The 22,183-nt window shown below is 46.8% G+C and overlaps 1 protein-coding gene across 4 annotated transcripts in view; it reads right to left on the bottom strand.

Annotated features, from left to right (window-relative positions):
- Positions 1-8,233: 8,233 nt before the first annotated feature.
- SGSM1 (small G protein signaling modulator 1) overlaps positions 8,234-22,183 on the bottom strand; it is a 119,728-nt gene continuing 105,778 nt past the window's right edge. For all 4 annotated transcript variants that reach the window (XM_015149942.3, XM_015149944.3, XM_015149941.3 and 1 more), the window contains 4 exons: positions 21,541-21,650; positions 16,580-16,676; positions 14,304-14,471; positions 8,234-10,889 (listed from right to left, as the gene is read on the bottom strand). In XM_015149942.3, the coding sequence (XP_015005428.2) occupies positions 10,801-10,889; positions 14,304-14,471; positions 16,580-16,676; positions 21,541-21,650 (464 nt within the window). In that variant the 3' untranslated portion in view covers positions 8,234-10,800. The remainder of the gene's footprint in view (positions 10,890-14,303; positions 14,472-16,579; positions 16,677-21,540; positions 21,651-22,183) is intronic.

The following is a 22,183-nucleotide window of genomic DNA, read 5'->3' as shown; positions in this document are numbered from 1 at the left end:
TTAAGTACAAGATTTTGAGCCAATGGGCTGGGTGTGGTGGCTCACGCCTGTAATCCCAGCACTTTGGGAGCCTGAGGCGGGTAGATCACAAGGTCAGGAGTTCGAGACCAGTCTGGCCAATGCAGTGAAACCCAATCTCTACTAAAAATACAAATATTAGCTGGGTGTGGTGGTGCATGCCTGTAGTCCCAGCTACTCAGGAGGCTCAGGCAGGAGAATTGCTTGAACCTTGGAGGCAGAGGTTGCAGTGGGCTGAGATCATACCACTGCTCTCCAACCTGGACGACACAGCGAGACTCCATCTCAAAAAAAAAAATTTTTTTTCAAGCCAATGTTGGGTTGGGGAGAAGGAGTTAAGGACCTGACTCACCCCTTATGCAAATAATCCCATTGATGTGGAAACTACACTGTTACTTGGGGCCCTTTAGAATCTATTTCCAACCTCTCTCTTCAGGCTCTTTCTTGTCACCCACTCAACACCTGTGCCTCTCCTTCTGTCTCACAGTGAACTTCTAAAGCCCACAGAAGTCCTCTTCCTGTGGCAGGCCAGGTCTCACCAAATACAGGCCTCCATAACAACTATTTCAGTACTGAGTGAGTGGTTAAGTTTAATATTAAAAGCCAGTGCCCTCATACAAATGCTGGAATAGAACAAAAGCCCACCAAGAATTTTGCCTAGACCTTTCCTGGGCCTCAAAGCATGACAAAATAACGAAGGAATTCTTAACAGGACCCATTTTAGGATTAAACAAGTTTTACTGGGGGTCTGAAGAAACTCCCCAGACCTCCACAAACAAGTTTATTGGAGGTCTGAAGGAACTCCCCCAAATCCCCGTGATTTAGCAGGAGACAAGATAAGGGTAATCGCCCCATTACTTGGACCCATTTAGATTAAGTAAATTTACTGAGGCTCCAGAAGAAGGTCTTCAAGACTCAGACCTTAGTTATAGATTAAAAGAAATTAATCACTTATTTATTTATTTATTTTTGAGATGGAGTTTTGCTCTTGTTGCCCAGGCTGGAGTCCAATGGCATGATCTCAGCTCACTGCAACCTCTGTCTCCTGGGTTCAAGCGATTCTCCTCCCTCAACCTCCCGATTAGCTGAGATTACAGGCATGCGCCACTGCAGCCAGCTAACTTTTTTGTATTTTTAGTAGAGATGGGGTTTCACCATGTTGGCCACGCTGGTCTTGAGCTTCTGACCTCAGGTGATCTGCTCACCACAGGCTCCCAAAATGCTGGGATTACAGGCATGAGCCACTGCGCCCGGCCCACTTATGTCTTTAGATGAATGCACGCTTACACGTAGACATATAACTTAGAAGGTGTATAAGCTCTAGAAAACTTTGTAATTTTGAGTTGGTCTGGCAATAATTTCCAGGCCTTCTCCCTGTAACAGTTACAGAAATAGAAACTCTCTTTCTCCCCAGTTCATCTGCATCTCATTATTGGGCCATGAGAAATAGCAGCCTGACCCTCAGTTTGGTCCGGGAACATTCTCATCTCTACAGCTTGGCACGTGCTGCTTTCTCTGCCGGGACTCAATCTGTTGATTTCTCCTGTGTTCACGCATTGCTCTTCTTTGGGAGCAGTACTCTAATCTTCCTATAAAAAATGACCCACAGTTGGCAAGGCACCGTGGCTCATGCCTGTAATCCCAGCACTTTGGGAGGCCAAGGCTGGTGGATCACGAGGTCAGGAGATCGAGACCATCCTGACCAACATGGTGAAACCCCGTCTCTACTAAAAATACAAAAATTAGCTGGGCGTGATGGCGTACACCTGTAGTCACAACTACTTGGGAGGCTGAGGCAGGAGAATGGCTTGAACCTTGGAGGTAGAGGCTGTAGTGAGCTGAGATCGTGCCACTGTACTCCAGCCTGGCGAAAGAGTGAGCCACTGTCCCAAAAACAAACAAACAAACAAACAAACAAACAAACAAACAACACCCACAGCCAGTCTGTGGCCACCTTGGGCTTTAAGATGGATACATGAGCCCTTCTGGCAAATCAAGCCTGGTCAGAATGATTGATTCAGAGTTGGGCATGGGCTCTGTGGAAGCCAGCATGGAGGAGAACAGAAGCATGAGATGGAGAGAGGTGGAACTCTAAGAACTTCATTTGAACATCTGGACCCAGCCATACCTGACTCCTATCTGCAGGAAACAAGGTCATAGGCAGTTCTAGGCTGGCATCCCCTAGCACAGTTGCTCCAGAGGAAACAGTGAACTTCTCTTTCCTCTCTTGGTATATATAAATCCCAGGGAAGGAGTCTGATCGGCCTGCAGTGGGTCATGTGCTTACCCCTGGGCAGGGAGGGCCATGTCAGGAGTCTCATTAGAAGGTCACTGGTTACAGTTCCCCAAAGTTGAGGGGGTGCTGGTACCAGAAGGAGGGAAGGATGCTGAGCAGACAGAAACACTCAATGGTCAGTTCTCTCTTTAAGGGAGTCTTTCTTATCCCAGTTTCACAGAAGTGAAAATCGAGGCTCAGAGAGGTGAAATTACTTGCCCAAGGCCACACAGCTGATCAGTGGCAGAGCTGGGATTTGAATCTAGGTCTGTTGGACTCTGTGGTAGATGCAAAACAACACCTGGATTTGTTCCCTCTGCTCCCCCATCCATCCAGCTCATCATAATCAAACTCTTCTGGCTTCAAACACCCACCCAAGAGTATACACGAACAGCCCCCAAGAGTGATTCCACTGTTCTGAAGACACATAGATCACACAGAACGCAGCTTGTTATTTATCTTCCAGTACAAACCATAAGAACAACTTGACAGCTTTTTAAAACAGAATAGAACAATAGAAAAACATTAATAGAAAATCTAGGAAGATACCACAAGGGGTTCAAATGGACTGAAGGACAGTGATTCATTTCAAGTGGTTCATTTCAAAAGTGCCACTTTTCAAGCACTTCAATGCAAATCAGTCTCACGTGGGAAGATTCCTTAAGCCTCGGGCAGATCCCAGTATAAGGTGGGGCAAGTGGAAGCCGGCAAGTAGCAGCTCAAACTCAGTTTGCACATCACCTACTGGTGCTTGGAACATGTTGCCTCTTCTCTGTAATAACCCCACTATGGTCCCCAAGTTTCTTAATTTTCTCTTTGAACTGTTTCAGCAATGCCAAAGGTAATGATTCTCCAGCCGGTAAAGCAAAATCAGTTAGAAAGAGACTCTGTCTTTATTTGGCAATAGAGGGAGTGCTGTAATTTTCTCTTCATCAAAACAAGAGGCATCCATCGTTTGCAAGGAGCCCTGCACCTACAAAGCCTGGAAAGGACTGTGCCTACAAATCTGAAAAAAGAAAGCCAGGAAGACACTGGAGGGTCCCTGTCCCACATCCTCATGTAATGGAAAGTCTCCACAATCCCGTTGGTTATTTGAATTCTGCTGGAGTTGACCTAGAAATGGATTGGCAAGCTGGTACTTCAAAAAGTGTCAAACTGTGCTCCTCTAGAGTTTATACCTGTCCTGGGCTCAAGCTCTCAATATGCACAGTGACTTGGAAGCCAGGAAGATGGGGAGCTGGGAGCCCTTTCCTGACAGCAGAATCAGATGCAGACTGCAGTGTCAGTGTAGATGCTGCTCCTGCCAAGAACTGATGGCCTCATCATACCTCATTTTGGGGTTTCTCCAAGACACAGTCCAGGAGGGTCCCAGGCTCACCCTTTCTAGAGTTCTCCTCCTACGGCTGCATTCTCTTAAGTTTCTTTTTTTTTTTTTTTTTTTTTTTTTTTTTTAGACAAGTTTCAAAGTCTCACGTGAGAACCTAAGAAAGGTAGATGATGGGAACTCAGGACAAATGGGTTCCCAGCCCCATCCTCAGTGATGCTGAGGGGCAAAGAGTTCCAGTAAATGAGGGTGGAGGGGCCAAGACTGAGTCCAGAACCAAAGGAGGCATTACTATCTCCATTTTGCAGAAGTGGAAACTGAGGCTAAGAGGTGTGAAAGGAAACTACCCCAAATCACTAAGGAAAACTCAAGCTGGAAACTGCTTAGGGCAAACATGCTTCTCATTCCATTCAAAGTTAGCCCTCTGATCACTGAGATAGATGTATATCTGATTGCCACCTTTGGAAAGACGAATCAGAAACTAAAAAGAATGCAACCGTTTGTGTCTCACCCATCTGTGACCTACCTGCAAGCTCCTTCCCCACTTCAAGTCTTCCTGTCTTTGCTTCAAGTTGTTCCACCTTTCCAGACTGAAGCAAGGTACTTCTTACATATATTGATAGATGTCTCATTTCTCCCTAAGATATATAAAACCAAGCTGTGTCCCGACCACCTTGGGCACATGTTGTCAGGATTTCCTGAGTCTGTGTCACATGCATGTCCTCAACCTTGGCAAAACAAACTTTCTAAATTAACTGAGACCTGCCTCAGATTTTCTGGGTTCACAGAGGTAAAGGCACTCGCCCAAAGCCACATGGCCATAGTACCAGATCTGGGATCCTACGTTATTGTTCCCTGAATATGTGGACAGAGCTATATGACATGATTTTAGTTGGTATGGTGAGAAAATAATTTTTTTTTTTTCCAGACAGAGTCTCGCTCTGTCACCAGGCTGGGGTGCAGTGGCACGATCTCCGCTCACTGCAACCTCCGCCCAAGTGATTCTCCTGCCTCAGCCTCCTGAGTAGCTGGGACTACAGGTGGGTGCCACTGAGCTCAGCTAATTTTTTGTATTTTTAGTAGAGATGGGGTTTCACCATGTTAGCCAGGATGGTCTGGATCTCCTGACCTCGTGATCCGCCCACCTCAGCCTCCCAAAGTGCTGGGATCACAGGCGTGAGCCACCGCACTTGGCTTTTTTTTTTTTTTTTCGACGGAGTTTCGCTCTTGTCGCTCAGGCTGGAGTGCAGATCTTGGCTCACTGCAACCTCCACCTCCTGGGTTCAAGTGATTCTCCTGACTCAGCTTCACAAGTAACTGGGATTACAGGCGCTCGCCACCATGCCTAGCTAATTTTTGTATTTTTAGTAGAGACAGGGTTTCACCATGTTGGCCAGGATGGTCTCAAACTCCTGACCTCAGGTGATCCACTTGCCTTGGTCTCCCAAAGTGGTGGGATTACAGGCGTGAGCCACCACGGCCAGCCAAGACAGCAAAATTCTATTCTAAGAGCATCTGATGAAAAGAAAAAAAATGAGAGAGAAGAGAGAAATCTCAATCGCGTCCCATCACAGTCCCTGATTATACCCTTACCTCCCTTCCCCTGGGCTACTGAGATCTCAGGCCTTGGAGAGGAGGACAGAGGGGAAGAAGGAATATAAAATAAAATGGCATAACGTGACTGCCAGCTGTTCTGAAATGGGAAGGCGAGGGTCTCCCAAATTCTTGGCATGAAAGGTGCTTCTCAACTGCCCCAAGTTCTCTCCTGTAAGCCAAAAGGAAATTCTAGGAGAAAAGGAAATGGCAGATGGTTTAAGAAGAAATTGGAGCATCCAGAAAGGCCTTAACACTGCAGTCTTGCTCTGTATAAGACCAACATCATTCAAGTAGAAAATGTGAGCACAGACACTATCCAAGTGCTCTTTGCTATAAGGAGAGGAGGCAAAAGAAGGGGAGAGAGAAGGGGGAGGAGGAGAGAAATATGATGAAGGGGAAGGAAAAGAGAAAGAGGTGGAGGAAAGGGGGATGAAGAGGAGAAGAGCAGGGGCCACAATGCCAACTACAGGTGCCCGTGGAAACCAAGACCACTTCTTCAGCCCCACCGAGTCGTGAAAATGTGCCTCATGATCCAAGACCTATCTTTTCGTGTCTATGCAAAGTTCAAGTGCATTTATTTATTTATTTATTTATTTAGATGGAGTTTTGCTCGTTGTCCAGGCTGGAGTGCAGTGGCGCGATCTCCGCTCACTGCAACCTCCGCCTCCCGGGTTCAAGTGGTTCTCCTGCCTCAGCCCCCTGAGCAGCTGGGATTATAGGTGCCCGCCGCCACGCCCGGCTAATTTTTTTGCAGTTTTAGTAGAGATGGGGTTTCACTATATTAGCCAGGATGGTCTTGAACTCCTGACCTTCCTTGGGTGATCTGCCCACTTTGGCCTCCTAAAGTGCTGGGATTACAGGTGTGAGCCACTGCGCGTGGGTCAAGTGCATGTGTTTAGAAAAGCCTTTACAAAAGCAAAAATGCTATCTTAGGATTTTTTTCCCTGTGAAATATATTGCCAATGATCAAAGGCCAATAGTGCATACGACCAGGCATCTATGCACACACAACAGGTGCCCAGCACTCCCCAGGTCTGGCCATGCCAGGCAGCTGCAAACGACAGTGGCGCCCTCCAGGAGGAGAGCCCATGGACGGAGTTCAGGTTGAAGTCAGAGAAAGGAGACTGGAGGCTTCAAGGGACAGTGGCAACATCAGGACTATTATTTGCTCTGAGACGTTTCCCCCAGGAGGAAGCATATGTTCCAACTAAAAGAGCCCCCACCTGCCGGCTGCTGTGGGTTTCATTCCTGCCTCTGCTGGGAATATTCCAAGGAAGTGGTGATGAGGCACACCCAGGCAGCCAATGCCACCTGCAAACTCCTCCTCTACTTTGCTGGCTTAGTTGGAAATCTTTTTCTATTCAAAACCTGAAGTTTTGGCCAGGCGCGGTGGCTCACGCCTGTAATCCCAGCACTTTGGGAGGCCGAGGCAGGCGGATCATGAGGTCAGGAGATCGAGACCATCCTGGCTAACACAGTGAAACCCCGTCTCTACTAAAAAAATACAAAAAATAAGCCGGGCGTGGTGGCGGGCGCCTGTAGTCCCAGCTCCTCGGGAGGCTAAGGCAGGAGAATGGCGTGAGCCCGGGAGGCGGAGCTTGCAATGAGCAGAGATCACGCCACTGCACTCCAGCCTGGGTGACAGAGTGAGACTCCGTCTCAAAACAAACAAACAAACAAACAAAAAAACCCTGAGGTTTTGATGCTGCTCATTATATTAAATCAGGCTGTGCTTCCATAGCTGAAAACTAGTTTTCCTCAGTCATGTTTAGAGACTGATGGAGGTGGAGATCTGTGCACAGTGCTCACTGCCTGATGACTATCGTTCTGAACGGCAGCCATGAGTGAGAACCAGCGATGTTGGGGGAATGAACGTGTTGTCTTTGGGAGCATCGGAGGTGAGAAATGAGCTAGCTCAGCAGTCGGGATTCAGGGAAGTGTTAATTTAGAGCTATGCTCTCAGGTCAAATGGCTGACTGGGAACCCCTCTTGTGCACTGGGCCTTTGGGAATGTGGCAGACTCTTTGCAAAAATGGCCTCAATTATCTCTGAGCCTGGATCCATGCTCCTTTTCTTTTTTCGAGACAGGATTTTGCATTGTCACCCAGGCTGAGGCACAGTGGCATGACCATGTCTCACTGCAGCCTCTATCTTCTGGGCTCAAGTGATCCTCCCACTTCAGCCTCCTGAGTAGCTGGGACCAGAGACACATGCTACCACATCCAGCTAATTTTAATTTTTTATTTTTGGAGAGATGGAGTCTCATTATGTTGCCCAGGCTGATCTTGAACTTTTGGCTTCAAGTGATCCTCTTGCGTTGGCCTCCCAAAGTGCTGGGATTACAGGGGTGAGCCACTGTGCCTGGCCCATGTTCCTTTTCAGTATCACTTTCCAAAGACTCTCATCAGGAAGTACAATCTATTTGCCTACCCTCTGAAGCTGGGCTTGGTCATGTGACTTTCTCTGACCAACAGAATGTGGCAGAAATGACTATGCCAGAGAAGTTGAGACCAAGAGGCAGCGCATGTTTCTGCTTACCTTCTGGGATCTGCCATCATAGCCATGTAAACAAGCCTAAGCTAGCCTGTTGGAGGATAGGAGATGGAGAACACAGTTTCCCCCACTGCCCTAGTCAACAGCCAGACAACCATCAGAAGCAGAGTTGTCTATCTGGACATTAGCTGACCACAGACACATGAAGAAGTCTGACTAAGAACAGAAGAACCTCCCAGCTGAACCTAGCCTGGACTGTTGACCCACAGAATTATGAGCTAAATACATGGCTGTTTTGAACCACTACGTTTTGGGTCATTTGTAATGCAGCATTAATTGTGGTAAGAGCCAACTCATACAAGAGGTCAGAAGTGATTCACCTTTTTGGGGAAAAGGCCAGGTAGATATTACAAAAATCTGACCCCGTATAGGGTTACTGGGGTGTGAGTGGGAAGACACAGTATTCAGAAGCAAGCATTTCTTTCTTTCAAAGTTAAAAAAAAAAAAAAAAGACAAAAAATACCAGATTCACATATTTCTCTGTTTATATATATTTTCTCTATATATAGACACAACTCTTCAGCAAACATTTACAAGATATGTGGGCCACATTGAAAAAAAAAGAGTGCACTCCGTGGACAGAACAACTCCCACGCATCCAATTCCAGGACACAGAAACACACACGACATACAGAGATCTGAATAGGCACAGTAAACCAAATAAATATGACTTATTCCAAATCACAACCACAGATGCTCTCTGGAACATCACGAGAGAAGGCAGAGAAGAGATTTTGTGCTGTACTTCGAGACTGGTCTGTTAAAAAAATAAATAGGAACCAGAAGGTCTGGGACCTGGGTCTCACCAAAATAACACCCTGTGTAAAGAACAGCTGAATGGCAAAATACAGTTTTCTCCGGAGGGGCCTTTTGCACATTTGTTCCTGTCTTGGAAGCTGGGGTACGTAGGGCAGGGAGACGCAAGTCTAATGGCAGCCAGAACGTTGCCGTCTCCCATTTCTGCTTTGGTGGGGTGGGGTAGGAGCTGGGAGCCATGAAGGCTACCGTAGCCTCAAGTCTCCCACAGAGCTCTCTTCAGAAAGTAAGGGTTGACTAGACCTCTATCCACCCTGCACCAGAGGTTGGGCAGAGGTTGGAGGTTCAGGTGCAGTTGAAGTTGCTGTACCGAGGGAAAGAAGCCTTCACAAGCACACAAGGATGCATCCCAATCCCGGTGTGCTCAGGATGGGAGGACTGATACGCCCCTTCGCCAATGCTTCAATACGCTGCTTTACCTATCCTCTCCCCTCTCCAAAATCCCAGCTGCCATTCTTTGACCACCCTAGAGGTGGCAGGTCTCCCGAGAAGAGCCTTTCTCTCTGATGCTTGCTGGGTTTCCCCCATTCTGGGTGCATTCTCAGAACAGAAGAGCGGGCAAGACTGCTCTATCAAAAGGACAGGTAGGCAGAGTACACTAGCTCACTTCGGGTCTGTTTGTGGATTGGTGACACTCTGTGTGAAGACCTCGGGGGGACTGTTCCCAGACCTAGCATGGTCCTGGACCCAGCTCATCAGCTAATGTTCCCCAAGGAAAACACACACCATGCTCTACCCTGGCCGACCTCTGCCTTCCTTTTCCTCCTTTGTCCTGAGTGAGTAACTGCGCTTAGAGAAAAGCTGCACCCCACCACCACTAAGCAGCTTTCACCAAACACACACATTTCTAAGACCCAATACTTGGAAGGAAAGGCGGTTTTCCCTTGCAAGATGGCAGCAGGATACAGACTCTGCCCGGCCTGGGGGGGCTCTGAGCAGGACCCCAAAGAGCTCTGACCGTCTCATGCCTACAGACACTTTTTGGGTCCACTCCCTATGTGGGGAGATGCATTTCTTGAAAAGAAGAAAATGAGTATCTTCTGGCATCACACAGAGGAGAAAAAAAGGAGAAAATACAACAGATGGAATCCCAGACTCCAAGAGAGATGTGTGAGGGACTCCTGTGTGCCTTTTCTTTTTTTATTTTTTTTGAGACAGAGTCTCGCACTGTCACCCGGGCTGGAGTGCAGTGGTGTGATCTCAGATCATTGCAACCTCCACCTCCCAGGTTCAAGCGATTCTCCTGCCTCAGCCTCCCAAGTAGCTGGGATTACAGGTGCCCGCCACCACGCCCAGCTAATTTTTTGTATTTTTAGAAGAGACAGGGTTTCACTATGTTGGCCAGGCTGGTCTCAGAACTCCTGACCTTGTGATCCGCCTGCCTCGGCCTCCCAAAGCGCTGGGATTACAGGCGTGAGCCACCGCGCCGGGCCTCCTGTGTGCCTTTTCTAAGTGGGGGGAGGCCTCAGGACCAGGGTGGTTTAGCATCAAAAGAATGGGGAAGGAAGTCATTTGTAGTCCCTCCTCCAAGCCAGTGGTTCTCAAATGGGGGCAACTTTGCCCTGCAGGGAACATTTGGCAATGTCTAGAGACATTTTTGGGGGTTGTCACAACTGGGGTGTGAGTGGGGGATGGTGCGATTGGCATCTGGTGAGGCCAGGGATGCTGCTCAGCATCCTACAATGCAGAAGACAGTCCCCTCAAAAAGAATCACCTGGCTGCAAATGTCAGTAATGTCGACGTGGAGGGTCAATCTCTAGCCATGTCCAGAATATCGCCAAAGGCCCCTTGCCGAGGAGCACAGAGGTAGCCCCACACACCTCTTCTACACCAATTTCCAAAAAGAAATTCCCTTCCCAGGTCTCATCTTACAAGACAGTTTGGAGGGATAGGGAAAGAAGAAGAGGAGACCATTCTGGACACCAGCAAACAACGATGGCTCCTCATCCACCAACATCCCCTACCTCCTGCAAGGGAGGAACGCCAGACTTGGGCAATCTTTGGTCAAACAGGAAAACGTAAGGCTAAATTGAAGGGGTACTCCCTCCACCCCATCTGCCCAGAAGTGAAAGTCACGGTAGTTTCTTTTTGCACTGAACTCCATGCTTGTGAACAGACACCAGGACCCCGCTCCTGGGGTGACCGTCCAGCCAGGAGGAAAAATAAGCAGAGGAACAGGTGGGGCAGCTTGGCTGAGGCTGCCTGGGTGAGGTGCCCCTCACTTGTTCTCAATCAGAGTCTGCACCTTGTACACGAGGTCCCGCGCCAGCTTCAGGACTTGCTTGGTGTTGTGTCGCTCAGCCATTTCTGAAAGAGCAGAAAAAAATCTCATGAGCCTCCTTCCGCGTCCAGTCTTAGGGCACACTTCCAGCCCCTGGAGGCTTCTCTGGGGGCGTCTCCATCACAGATTGGCTCAGGAAGCAGAGGCCCTGGAGAAGCCCTCTAACTCTGGACCTCAGTTTCCTCATCTGTAAAATGGGGATTGGAACAGCAGCCGCCTCACCAAGTTGCTGTGGGGATTGAATGGGATAATGCTGGTTCACAGGATGTGCTATAAAAAGGTGAGGTCAGTCGGGCGCGGTGGCTCACACCTGTAATCCCAGCATTTTGGGAGGCTGAGGCAGGCAGATCACCTGAAGTCGGGAGTTTGAGACCAGCCTGACCAACATGGAGAAACCCTGTGTCTACTAAAAGTACAAATTAGTCGGGCGTGGTGGTGCATGCCTATAATCCCAGCTACTCAGGAGGCTGAGGCAGAAGAATCGCTTGAACCTGGGAGGCAGAGCTTGTGATGAGCCAAGATTGCACCATTGCACTCCAGCCTGGGCAACAAGAGCGAAACTCCATCTCAAAAAAAAATAATAATAATAAAAATGAAAAGGTGAAGTCCTTCCACTCCTCTCCTATAAACAGAATGACTGAAAGCAGTGCTGGGCACACAGCAGATGCTGAAAGATATGAAAAGGAGGAAGCAACAGAGGGAGGAAAGATGGAAAAGGAAGAGGAGAAAGGGACAAAAAAAGCAAAGAAAAGAATAATTTTATCAAGAGCCATACAATGTGGTCAGACTTCCAAACCAAATAATCCTAAACTTAGACATTTATCATAAATAAACCATTTAGTAGAAAGAAAAGAAAAAACAAAACAAAACAACACTAAAACTAAGACATGGTTCCTGAACTGGGTACCAACGTACCCCAGCATGTCACAGTGAACTTACAGGGACACTGTGGAGTATTTGGATATTTCGAGGGAAGCGCGGCAATGCTTCATCTAAGTTGAGCGCCACGTCAACTGTTAGCTGGAGTGAGTTCATGAATTTCACTACGCTGTCATCAATAACTTTCTTTTTTTCTTTTGAGACAATGTCTCATTCTGTTGCCCAGGGTAGAGTGCAGTGTGGTGTGATCTCGGCTCACTATAACCTCCGCCTCCCAACCTCAAGCGATTCTCATGCCTCCTGTAATCCCAGCCTCCTGAGTAGCTGGGATTACAGGTGTGCACCACCATGCTGGGCTAATTTTTGTATTTTTATTAGAGACAGGGTTTTGCCACATTGGCCAGGCTGATCTGGAACTCCTAGCCTCAAGTAATCCACCCACCTTGGCCTCCCAAAGTGCTTACAGGCATAAGCCACTGTACCCAGAGTCCCATCAATGACTGTCTTTGCAAAGTTAGATTTTTCAGCAGCTGCTGAAATAGAAAGTAAGTGCCATGGGCCGGGGCACGGTGACTCACGCCTGTAATCCTAGTACTTTGGGAGGCCAAGGTGGGCGGATCATGAGGCCATGAGATCGAGACCGTCCTGGCTAACACGGTGAAACCCCGTCTCTACTAAAATATACAAAAAACTAGCCAGGCGAGGTGGTGGGCGCCTGTAGTCCCAGCTACTCGGGAGGCTGAGGCAGGAGAATGGCGTAAACCCGGGAGGCCGAGCTTGCAGTGAGCTGAGATCCGGCCACTGCACTCCAGCCTGGGCGACAGAGCGAGATTTCGTCTCAAAAAAAAAAAAAAGATATAATGTATGTGTTATTTTTTTAACGGCTTCTAAGTTGCTATGATATAAATATTTATGAAGTGGTTTATGAACTATTTACTAAATGAAACTTTTGGTCTGAGGGGCTGTTATAATTTTACAGAGACACTAGCAGTGCATGAATTGAGAAAATTTAGGAATCTTTATGCTAACAGATGAATTGCTTTGGACTCTCAATCACACCTTCAAACTGAAAATAACCTACATGCTAATGATAAGAAATGGTTCAGTAAGTTATGGAACAGTCACTTGAGATATAGTTTGTAGTTTAAAAAAATGACTGGCTGGGCACAGTGGCTCACACCTATAATCCCAGCACGTTGGGAGGCCAAGACAGGCAGATCGCCTGAGGTCAGGAGTTCTAGACCACCCTGGCCAACATGGCAAAACCCTGTCTCTACTAAAAATACAAAAATTAGCCGGGTGTGATGGCACACATTTGTAGTCCCAGCTACTCAGGAGGCTGAGGTGGGAGAATCGCTTGAACCTGGGAGGCGGAGGTTGCAGTGAGCTGAGGTCGAACCACTTCACTCCAGCGTTGGTAACAGCGAGAGACTCTATCTCAAAAAAAAAAAAAAAAAAAAAAAAAAGATTATATGAAAGACAATGTTTGAAATATTAAGTGAAAAAAGGTATATACAACTGGATTCTGAAATTGTAAAAACATAAAAATAAACATGACTGTGGTTTCCTGGATTAGACCCTAGAACAGAAAAAGGATATTGGTGAAAAAACAGGTGAAATCCAAATAAAGCCTGTAGTTTAGTAGATGGTAATGTGCCAATGATAATTTCTTAGTTTTGGCAAATGTACCAGGGTCATGTAAATGCTAACAGTAGGCAAAGCTAGGCCAAGGTATCATGCATTTTCTGTGCATCTAAATCTAAAACAGTTCTCAATCTACAATTTTAGTAGACAACTAAAATGCAAAACTGTTTCCCCCAAAAGTTTACTTAAATTAAGAACCCTAATAATGTTTCAAAAGTGAGGTCACAGTGGCTTTTTTCTTTTGTTTTTTCCAGAACTTTTTCATTAAAAAAATGTTTAATAGTGATAACAGTGGCGATAGCTTTCGTTTATTGGGTTCCCTCCAGGTACCAGGTGCTGGGATTTAACCATGTTGTCTCCTGTAATCCTCTGGACCTCCCTGTGAGGGAGGGAATGTTAGTACCATTTTATCCCTGAAGAATCTGAGGCCTAGAGACGTGAAGTCACTTGGACAAGGTCACACAGTTCCCAGGAGCCTGGATCAGAATTCACATCTGTCTGATTTCAAGGGCTGTGTCTTTTTCGTGTTACTTAAATTGCTGCCCTGGGCCTGCTTTTCCCACACACATCAACCAAAGCAGACCACTGCTAGCCCATTTCACAGATGAGGAAGTGGATGTTTAGAGAGAGGGGAAGTGACTTGACCATGGGCACAGCTGGTCAGCGGTAGAACCAGGCTTTGCCCCGAGCTGATTTCAACACCCGTAGTCCCTCTGCCAGATCCCTGGGAGAAATGCACCCTCAGCATTACGAGATGTGAACTTGTCCTTTTGGAAATAGCCATAAGAAGTGTGCAGAGCCCTCTTTATCCCCTTCACCATGCATCCATCTCAGCCCATCTTCATGCCTCCTGAGACCCCCAGAAGGGGCCTCCAGCAGCCTGCACCCCTCTCATGAGGCCCCAATCATGTGGGTACCATTAAAGAATTTGATGATGTCTGTGAAATCCATGTTGTTCTCCAAAATGATGTCGCGGTAGACTTCCACCAGAGCCAGCGCAATGAACAAGACGTAGTGTGCTGAGGAGACATGTTTGGCTGCCCAGATGGTCTCCCAGACCAAGAAGACGTCATCATAGATGAGTTCTGCCAAGACACCAACACACATGGGGAGAGAATTGGTGACAGGGCTCACAATGTTGCCTTCCCTTGGGAAATCCTGAAAGCTGGGAAAATCCCAGGCAAGTTTTGCCTTATGCCTCTGCCCTGGTGCAGTGGATAGAACTCAGGTCAGAAGACAGGAGAGGACTCTGTCATTTGACCACCAGAAACCTCAGTTTCCCCATCTGTAGGATGGGCTGTGTAAACCAGGTAAGTTCTAACTTCCTTCCAGCTCTGACATTCTGTAAGTGGAGGAACCAGGCATGTGTGAGTTTGAATTACACAGATTCGTCCTTGCCCTGCCCCTAGACCAGCAACACCTGCTATCCCTGCACCCACATCTCCATCAGCACCCATGGAGGCCTTTCTCCTTTCCCCCCACACACGGGCAGAGCCGGCTGTGGCCTCTGAGTCTAGTGAAGAGGCAGAGTAGAGCAATGGTTAAAAGTAAGCCTTTGGCTGGGCACGGTGGCTCATGACTGTAATCCCAGCACTCTGGGAGGCCGAGGTGGGTGGATCACGAGGTCAGGAGTTCAAGACTGGCCTGGCCAACATGGTGAAACCCCCATCTTTACAAAAAATACAAAAAAAAAAAAAAACTAGCCAGGCGTGGTGGTGGGCGCCTGTAATCCCAGCTACTCAGGAGGCTGAGGCAGAGAATTGCTTGAACCCAGGAGGTGGAGGTTGCAGTAAGTTGAGATTGCACCACTGCACTCCAGCCTGGGCGACAGAGCCAGGCTTAGTCTTAAAAAAAAAAACAAAAACAAACCCAGCCTGGGAGACAGAGCGAGACTCCGTCTCAAAAAAAAAAAAAAAAAAAAAAAAAGGCCGGGTGTGGTGGCTCACGCCTGTAATCCCAACACTTTGGGAGACCGAGGTGGGTGGATCACCTGAGGTCAGGAGTTTGAGACCAGCCTGGCCAAACATGGTGAAACCCTGCCTCTACTAAAAATACAAAAAAATTAGCCAGGTGTGGAAGTGGGTGCCTGTAATCCCAGCTACTCAGGAGGCTGAGGCAGGAGAATCGCTTGAAGCTGGGAGGCGGAGGTTTCAGTGAGCAGAGATCGCGCCATTGCACTCCAGCCTGGGCAAAAAGAGTAAGACTCCATCTCAAAAAAAAAAAAAAAAAAAAGCAAGCCTTCCTATGTCTGATAAACTTGGTGTGAATCCTTCCTCCATCACTTGCTGGCAAGGGGAGCCTGGGGTAGTTACTTCTCCATGAGCCTGTCTCTTTTCTCATCTGTAAGTGGGGTGAAGCTGATAATAGAAAAAGGCTAAAGAGATAATACACATAAATGACTCAGCACAGTGCATGGCACTGAAACACTCCATACATGTCAGATTTTTTTTTTTCTTTGAGATGGAGTCTCGCTCTGTCACTCAGGCTAGAGGGCAGTGGTGTGATCTCAGCTCACTGCAACCTCCACCTCCCAGGATCAAGTAATTCTCCTGCCTCAGCCTCCTGAGTAGCTGGGACTACAGGCGTGCACCACCACGCCCAGCTAATTTTTTGTATTTTTAGTAGGGACGAGGTTTCACCATGTTAGGTCTTGATCTCCTGACCTCGTGATCTGACCTCCTTGGCCTCCTTGGGATTACAGGCATGAGCCACCGCACCCGGCCTATGTCTGATATTATTATAATTTTAACATCATCCCAAATCAGTACAACAGCAACAAAGTACTGTGTTATATGACAGTTTTATGTCATGTTGGAATGTGCATGAAAGCCCCTGCCTCGTGGGCTTTAGAGTTCTTGGGCTCTGAAAAGCAGCACAGCAGAATGAAAGAGGTGGGTTCAAATCCTGGCTATTCTCACCCTAGCCCTGAAGTTTTCTCTCCCTAGCTCTGAATTTAACCCTTCTCAGCCTCGGTTTCCTCATTGATTGGTAAGATGAAGATCTTAACAGTGCCTACTGTGGAGTGTCAATGCAAGATAAGGCAGGTGAAACGATAGTCCCAACTCCATAAACACGTGCTTCTCTCCCCTGCTGCCTCTGCTGCCAACCCTTCAACCTCACCTCCACAGGATCGTTTCCCCTGAAAGTTCTGCTACAAAGAGTCTGGACACAGGTCCCCAGTTTAAAGTCTTACCTCGCTTGAAATCCAGCAGGAACCAGCGGTAGCAGAAGTAGAAGTGAGTATAGTCCCCATTCTGATGCATCAGCTCAAACAGCTCCGAGTCCAGGATCTGTCAGGAAGGAAAGGCAGCATCAGCCTCTTGGGAAAAGGCTGGAGCAGAGGAGACAGCTGAACAAATGGTGGTACATCCACACACCAGACACCATATAGCCCTTAACAGCCAGGTATAGTTTAAAAAATGGGAAAGGGGCTGGGCTGCGGTGGCTCAAGCCTGTAATCCCAGCACTTTGGGAGGCCAAGACAGGCGGATCATGAGGTCAGGAGATCGAGACCATCCTGGCTAACACGGTGAAACCCCATCTCTACTAAAAAATACAAAAAACTAGCCAGGCGAGGTGGCGGGCGCCTGTAGTCCCAGCTACTCGGGAGGCTGAGGCAGCAGAATGGCGTGAACCCGGGAGGCGGAGCTTGCAGTGAGCTGGGATCCAGCCACTGCACTCCAGCCTGGGCGACAGAGCGAGATTCCCGTCTCAAAAAAAAAAAAAAAAAAAAAAAAAAAAAAAAAAAAGGGGAAAGGATCGGAATAGACATTTCTCCAAAGGAGATTCACAAATAGTCAAGAGGCACATGAAAGATGCTCAGCATCCTTAATCCTTAGGAAAATGCAATTCAAAACCACAGCAAGATACCAATTCACACTCACTAGGATAGTGAAAAATGACAGACAATAACAAGTGTTGGCAAGGATGCAGAGAAACTAGAACCCCCATACACTGCTCCTGAGAATGTAAATGGTGTGTCTGCTGTGGAAAACAGTTTGGTAGTTTCTCAAAAACCTAAACACAGAATTTCCATATGATGCAGCAATTCCACTCTTAGGTTTATCCCCAAGAAGAATGAAAACATCTATTGGTCAGGTGTGGTGGCTCAGCACTTTGGGAGGCCAAGGCAAGAAAATCACTTGAAGCCAGGAGTTTGAGACCAGCCTGGGCAACATAGCAAGACCCTGTCTCTAAAAAAAGAAAAAAGAAAGAAAAGAATTTATTATTAGCCTGGCATGGTGTCCTGGGCATGTAGTCCCAGCTACTCAGGATGCTAAAGTGGGAGGATCACTTGAGCCCAGTTCAAGGCTGCAATGAACTATGATTACACCACTGGACTCCAGCCTGGGTGACAGAGTGAGACCCTGTCTAAAAAAACAAAATGAAAACAAAAACATATCCACATAAAAATCTGTACGTGAATGAATGTGTGTAATAGTGTTATTCATAATAGCCAACAACTGGGAAACAACTCAAATGTCCATCAAGACATGAATGGATAAATATAAGTAGCATATCCATACCATCTATTTTAATATTATCTGGTAATAAAAACAAACTAAGTTTTGTTTTTATTTTTTTGAGACTGAGTCTCGCTCTATCGCCCAGGCTGGAGTGCAGTGGCATGATTTCAGCTCACTGCAAGTGAGTTCAAGTGATTCTTGTGCCTCAGCCTCCCAAGTAGCTGGGATTACAGGCACCTGCCACCATGCCTGGCTAATTTCTGTTATTTTTAGTAGAGATGGGAGTTTCACCATATTGGTCAGGCTGGTCTTGAACTCCTGATCTCAGGTGATCCACCTGCCTTGGCCTCCCAAAGTGCTGGGATTACAGGCATGAGCCACTGCGCCTGGCCTCGAACTAAGTTTTGATACATGCTACAATGCATCATACATACACGATAAACCTTGACATCATTATGCTAGGTAAAAGAAGCCAGTCACAAAAGGCCACATATTGTATGATTCCATTTATATGAAACATTTAGAAAAGGCACATCCACGGAAACAGAAAGCAGCTCCTTGGTTTTCAGGGGCTGGGAAGACGGAGGGGATGGGGAGTGGCTGTTAATGAAGAGTTTCTTTCTAGGGTAATGAAAATGTTCTGAAATTGATGATGATCACATAACTCTGTGAATACATGAAAAGCCACTGACTGAATCATACACTTCAAAAGGGTAAATTTTATGTATCTAAATTATATTTTAACAAAATGTTATAAAAAAACAGGTGGTGGAAGAATACCTCCAGCTATTGGATATGCTAGTCAGTGGGGAAAAAAAAAACCTTGTTTGAAAAATAATGTACGGAAAGAAAAGTATGTACAAAATGACTCTAATTATGGAAAAAATGTACATAGAAAATGGGCAAAGTTGGCTGGGTGCGGTGGCTCACGCCTGTAATCCCAGCACTTTGGGAGGCTGACGTGGGTGGATCACGAGGTCAGGAGATTGAGACCATCCTGGCCAACATGGTGAAACACTGTCTCTACTAAAATAAAAAAAATACAAAAAATTAGCCAGGCATGGTGGCGGGAGTTTGTAATCCCAGCTACTCAGAAGGCTGAGGCAGGAGAATGGCGTGAACCCAGGAGGCGGAGCTTGCAGTGAGCCAAGATCACATCACTGCACTCCAGCCTGGACTATAGAGTGAGACTCTGTCTCTAAAAAAAAAAAAAACAAAGAAAAAGAAAATGGGCAAGGCATATGAATAGGCACTTCACAATCCAAATGAACTTAAAAAAAAAAAAAAAAAGAAGAAGATATTTAATTTCACTGTCAATCAAGACAATGCAAATAAAATCACAAAGAAAAAACTGAATGAAAAAGACATACTATTTGATCGCACAGCAGGGTAACTATGGTCAACAATAATTTCACTGTACATTTTAAAATAACCAAAAGCATATAATTGGATTGTTTGGAACACAAAGGATGTCAATGCTTGAGGAACTGGATACTCTATTTTCCATGATGTGCTTATTTCACATTGCATTCCGGTCTCAAAACAACTCATGTACTCCACATATATATATATATACCTATTATGTACCCACAAAAATTAAAAATAAAAATGTAATTATAAATCACAATGGGATGCTCGAATCATATCCAAGAGATTGACAAAAATATGTAAGTGTGACAATATCAAGTGAGGATGGTGTGTGTTGAAACCCTTACCATACTGCCCTGGAGCATTAAGAAACTGGTACAATCGCTTTGAGAGTGATTCCGTCGTGCCTGATAAAACTGAGAACGTGCATTCTCTCTGCCCCAGCAATTCCATTCCGAGTAGATGACTAAGCAAAGTTGTTGCATGCATGCAGCAGGGATGCACACAAGAATTTCAGTGCAGCACTGTTTATAAAGGCCAAAAGCAAAACCCCAAGTTCCCCAAAGCAAAAGCAAAACCAAACCAAATAAAAACAACCTAAATGACCACCAACAGGAAAATGGATCCAAATCAAATGTGATAGAATGCACTGTGCTCCTAACGCAGAAGACTGTACTTCCGGGAAAGAGGAATCAACTGCCCCCTTGTTGATGAGCCTCTCAAACTTGTTACTGAGTATACAGACAAGCCGCACAAGAGTTCATACCATTTAAAACTATGTAAAGTGGGGAGTAAAGAAACAGAGTTATATGCTGTTTAGGAATATATGCATATATTGTAAAAGAATTTTTAAAAGTACATTATAATGGTGAACACAGGAATCTGCAAAGTGCTTACCACTGGGAGGACAGGAGTGGTGGAGAAATGCCATCAAGAAGGGGTACACGAATAATGAAAAATCTAAAGTTAACTTTTTTTCGGGACAGAGTCTTGCTCTGTCACCCAGGCTGGAGTGCAATGGTGCAATCTCAGCTCACTGCAATCGCCACCTACCGGGTTTAAGAGATTCTCCTGCCTCAGCCTCCTGAGTAGCTGGGATTACAGGTGTGCGCCACCACGCCTGACTAATTTTTGTATTTTTAGTTAGAGATGGGGTTTCACCATGTTGGCCAGGCTGGTCTCAAACTCCTGGCCTCAAGTGATCCGCCTGCCTTGGCCTCCCAAAGTGCTGGGATTACAGGCGTGAGCCACCACGCCCAGCCTGTGGTTAATATTTTATTTCTTGGGGAGGTGGGGGTGGAAACATGGGTGTTCGTTGTATTACTCTTTTACCTTCCTTATGTCCAAAATATTTTGTAGTATTTTAAAGTTCCACTAAAGAAGAAATCAGAGCTAACTGTAGCTCCACTGCCAGTGTGTAGATAACAAGCATCCCCACCATTTACTCGTTAACACATTTGCATTCCTTCTACTCAAAGGGTTGAGTGTCTTTTTTTTTTTTTTTTTTTTTTTTTGAGACGGAGTCTCGCGCTGTGTCACCCAGGCTGGAGTGCAGTGGCGCGATCTCGGCTCACTGCAAGCTCCGCCTCCCAGGTTCACGCCAATTCTCCTGCCTCAGCCTCCGAGTAGCTGGGACTACAGGCACCCGCCACCACGCCCGGCTAGTTTTTTGTATTTTTAGTAGAGACGGGGTTTCACCATGTTAGCCAGGATGGTCTCGATCTCCTGACCTCGTGATCCACCCGCCTCGGCCTCCCAAAGTGCTGGGATTACAGGCTTGAGCCACCGCGCCCGGCCAGGGTTGAGTGTCTTAACTCCTCTGGGGAGTAGATATACTAATCGCTATGAATGCTGAAGAGCTAGCATTTATTACAATACTTCTCAAATTTGAGCTTGCACCAGAATTACCTGGAGAGCTTCATATGGCACAGACTCCCGGGCCCAACTCAGAGATTTTTATTCGGTGGAGGAAAGGTGCCCAGTAATTTGCACTTCTAACAAGTTGCCAGTGAGGCTGATGTTGCCAGTCCATGGACTATGCTCTGAGAGGCACTCAGGCACTGTGCTGAGCACTATAACATCATTAGTTTATTTCATTTCCATGATAATTCTAATAACTTATTGGGACTCATAAAAATGAGGAAACCTATTTCACAGATGAGAAAACTGAGGCCCAGAAAGATAAGAGCATATGCCGAGTTTGTACAGCAGAAATAGGATTCCAATCCAGGTGGGCTCTAAATAGCTCAGTCTGGAGCCACTAAGCTTTACTTACTGTTTCCCAAAAAAGTCCAAAGCAGGATTGGACGCGGAGTCATACCTGGATCAACGACCTCATGTTTGCAAAGTGCGTGTCCATGGCGCCTCCGTGGGGGAAGTTCTGGTTCATCCTCTTCATGAGCTCCGTGAAGCAGCTGAAGGCAAGCGCCTCTGAGAAAGCAGCACAGAACAGTCAGCTGCCCCGCTGCCCAAGTGATGTGGTTTGGATGTTCGTCCTCTCCAACTCTCATGTTGAAATATGACCTTCAATGTTGGGGGTGGACCTTTCGTGTACTTTTAGTAGAGATGGGGTTTCACATGTTATCCAGGGGGGTTTCACCATGGTCTCGATCTCCTGACCTCGTGATCCGCCCACCTCAGCCTCCCAAAGCGCTGGGATTACAGGCGTGAGCCAACGTGCCCGGCCTAAAAGGCTTTATTTTTATTTTATTTTATTTTTGAGACGGAGTCTCGCTCTGTCGCCCAGGCTGGAGTGCAGTGGCGCAATCTCGGCTCACTGCAAGCTCCGCCTCCTGGGTTCACGCCATTCTCCTGCCTCAGCCTCCGGAGTAGCTGGGACTACAGGGGCTCCCCACCATGCCCAGCTAGTTTTTTGTATTTTTTAGTAGAGATGGGGTTTCACCGTGTTAGCCAGGATGGTCTCGATCTCCTGACCTCGTGATCCGCCCGCCTCGGCCTCCCAA

This window comes from Macaca mulatta, chromosome 10 (assembly GCF_049350105.2).
Source record: "Macaca mulatta isolate MMU2019108-1 chromosome 10, T2T-MMU8v2.0, whole genome shotgun sequence".
NCBI lineage: Eukaryota > Metazoa > Chordata > Mammalia > Primates > Cercopithecidae > Macaca > Macaca mulatta.
The sequence above is the reverse complement of the archived record's forward strand: the minus strand, read 5'-3'. Positions and strand labels throughout refer to the sequence as shown.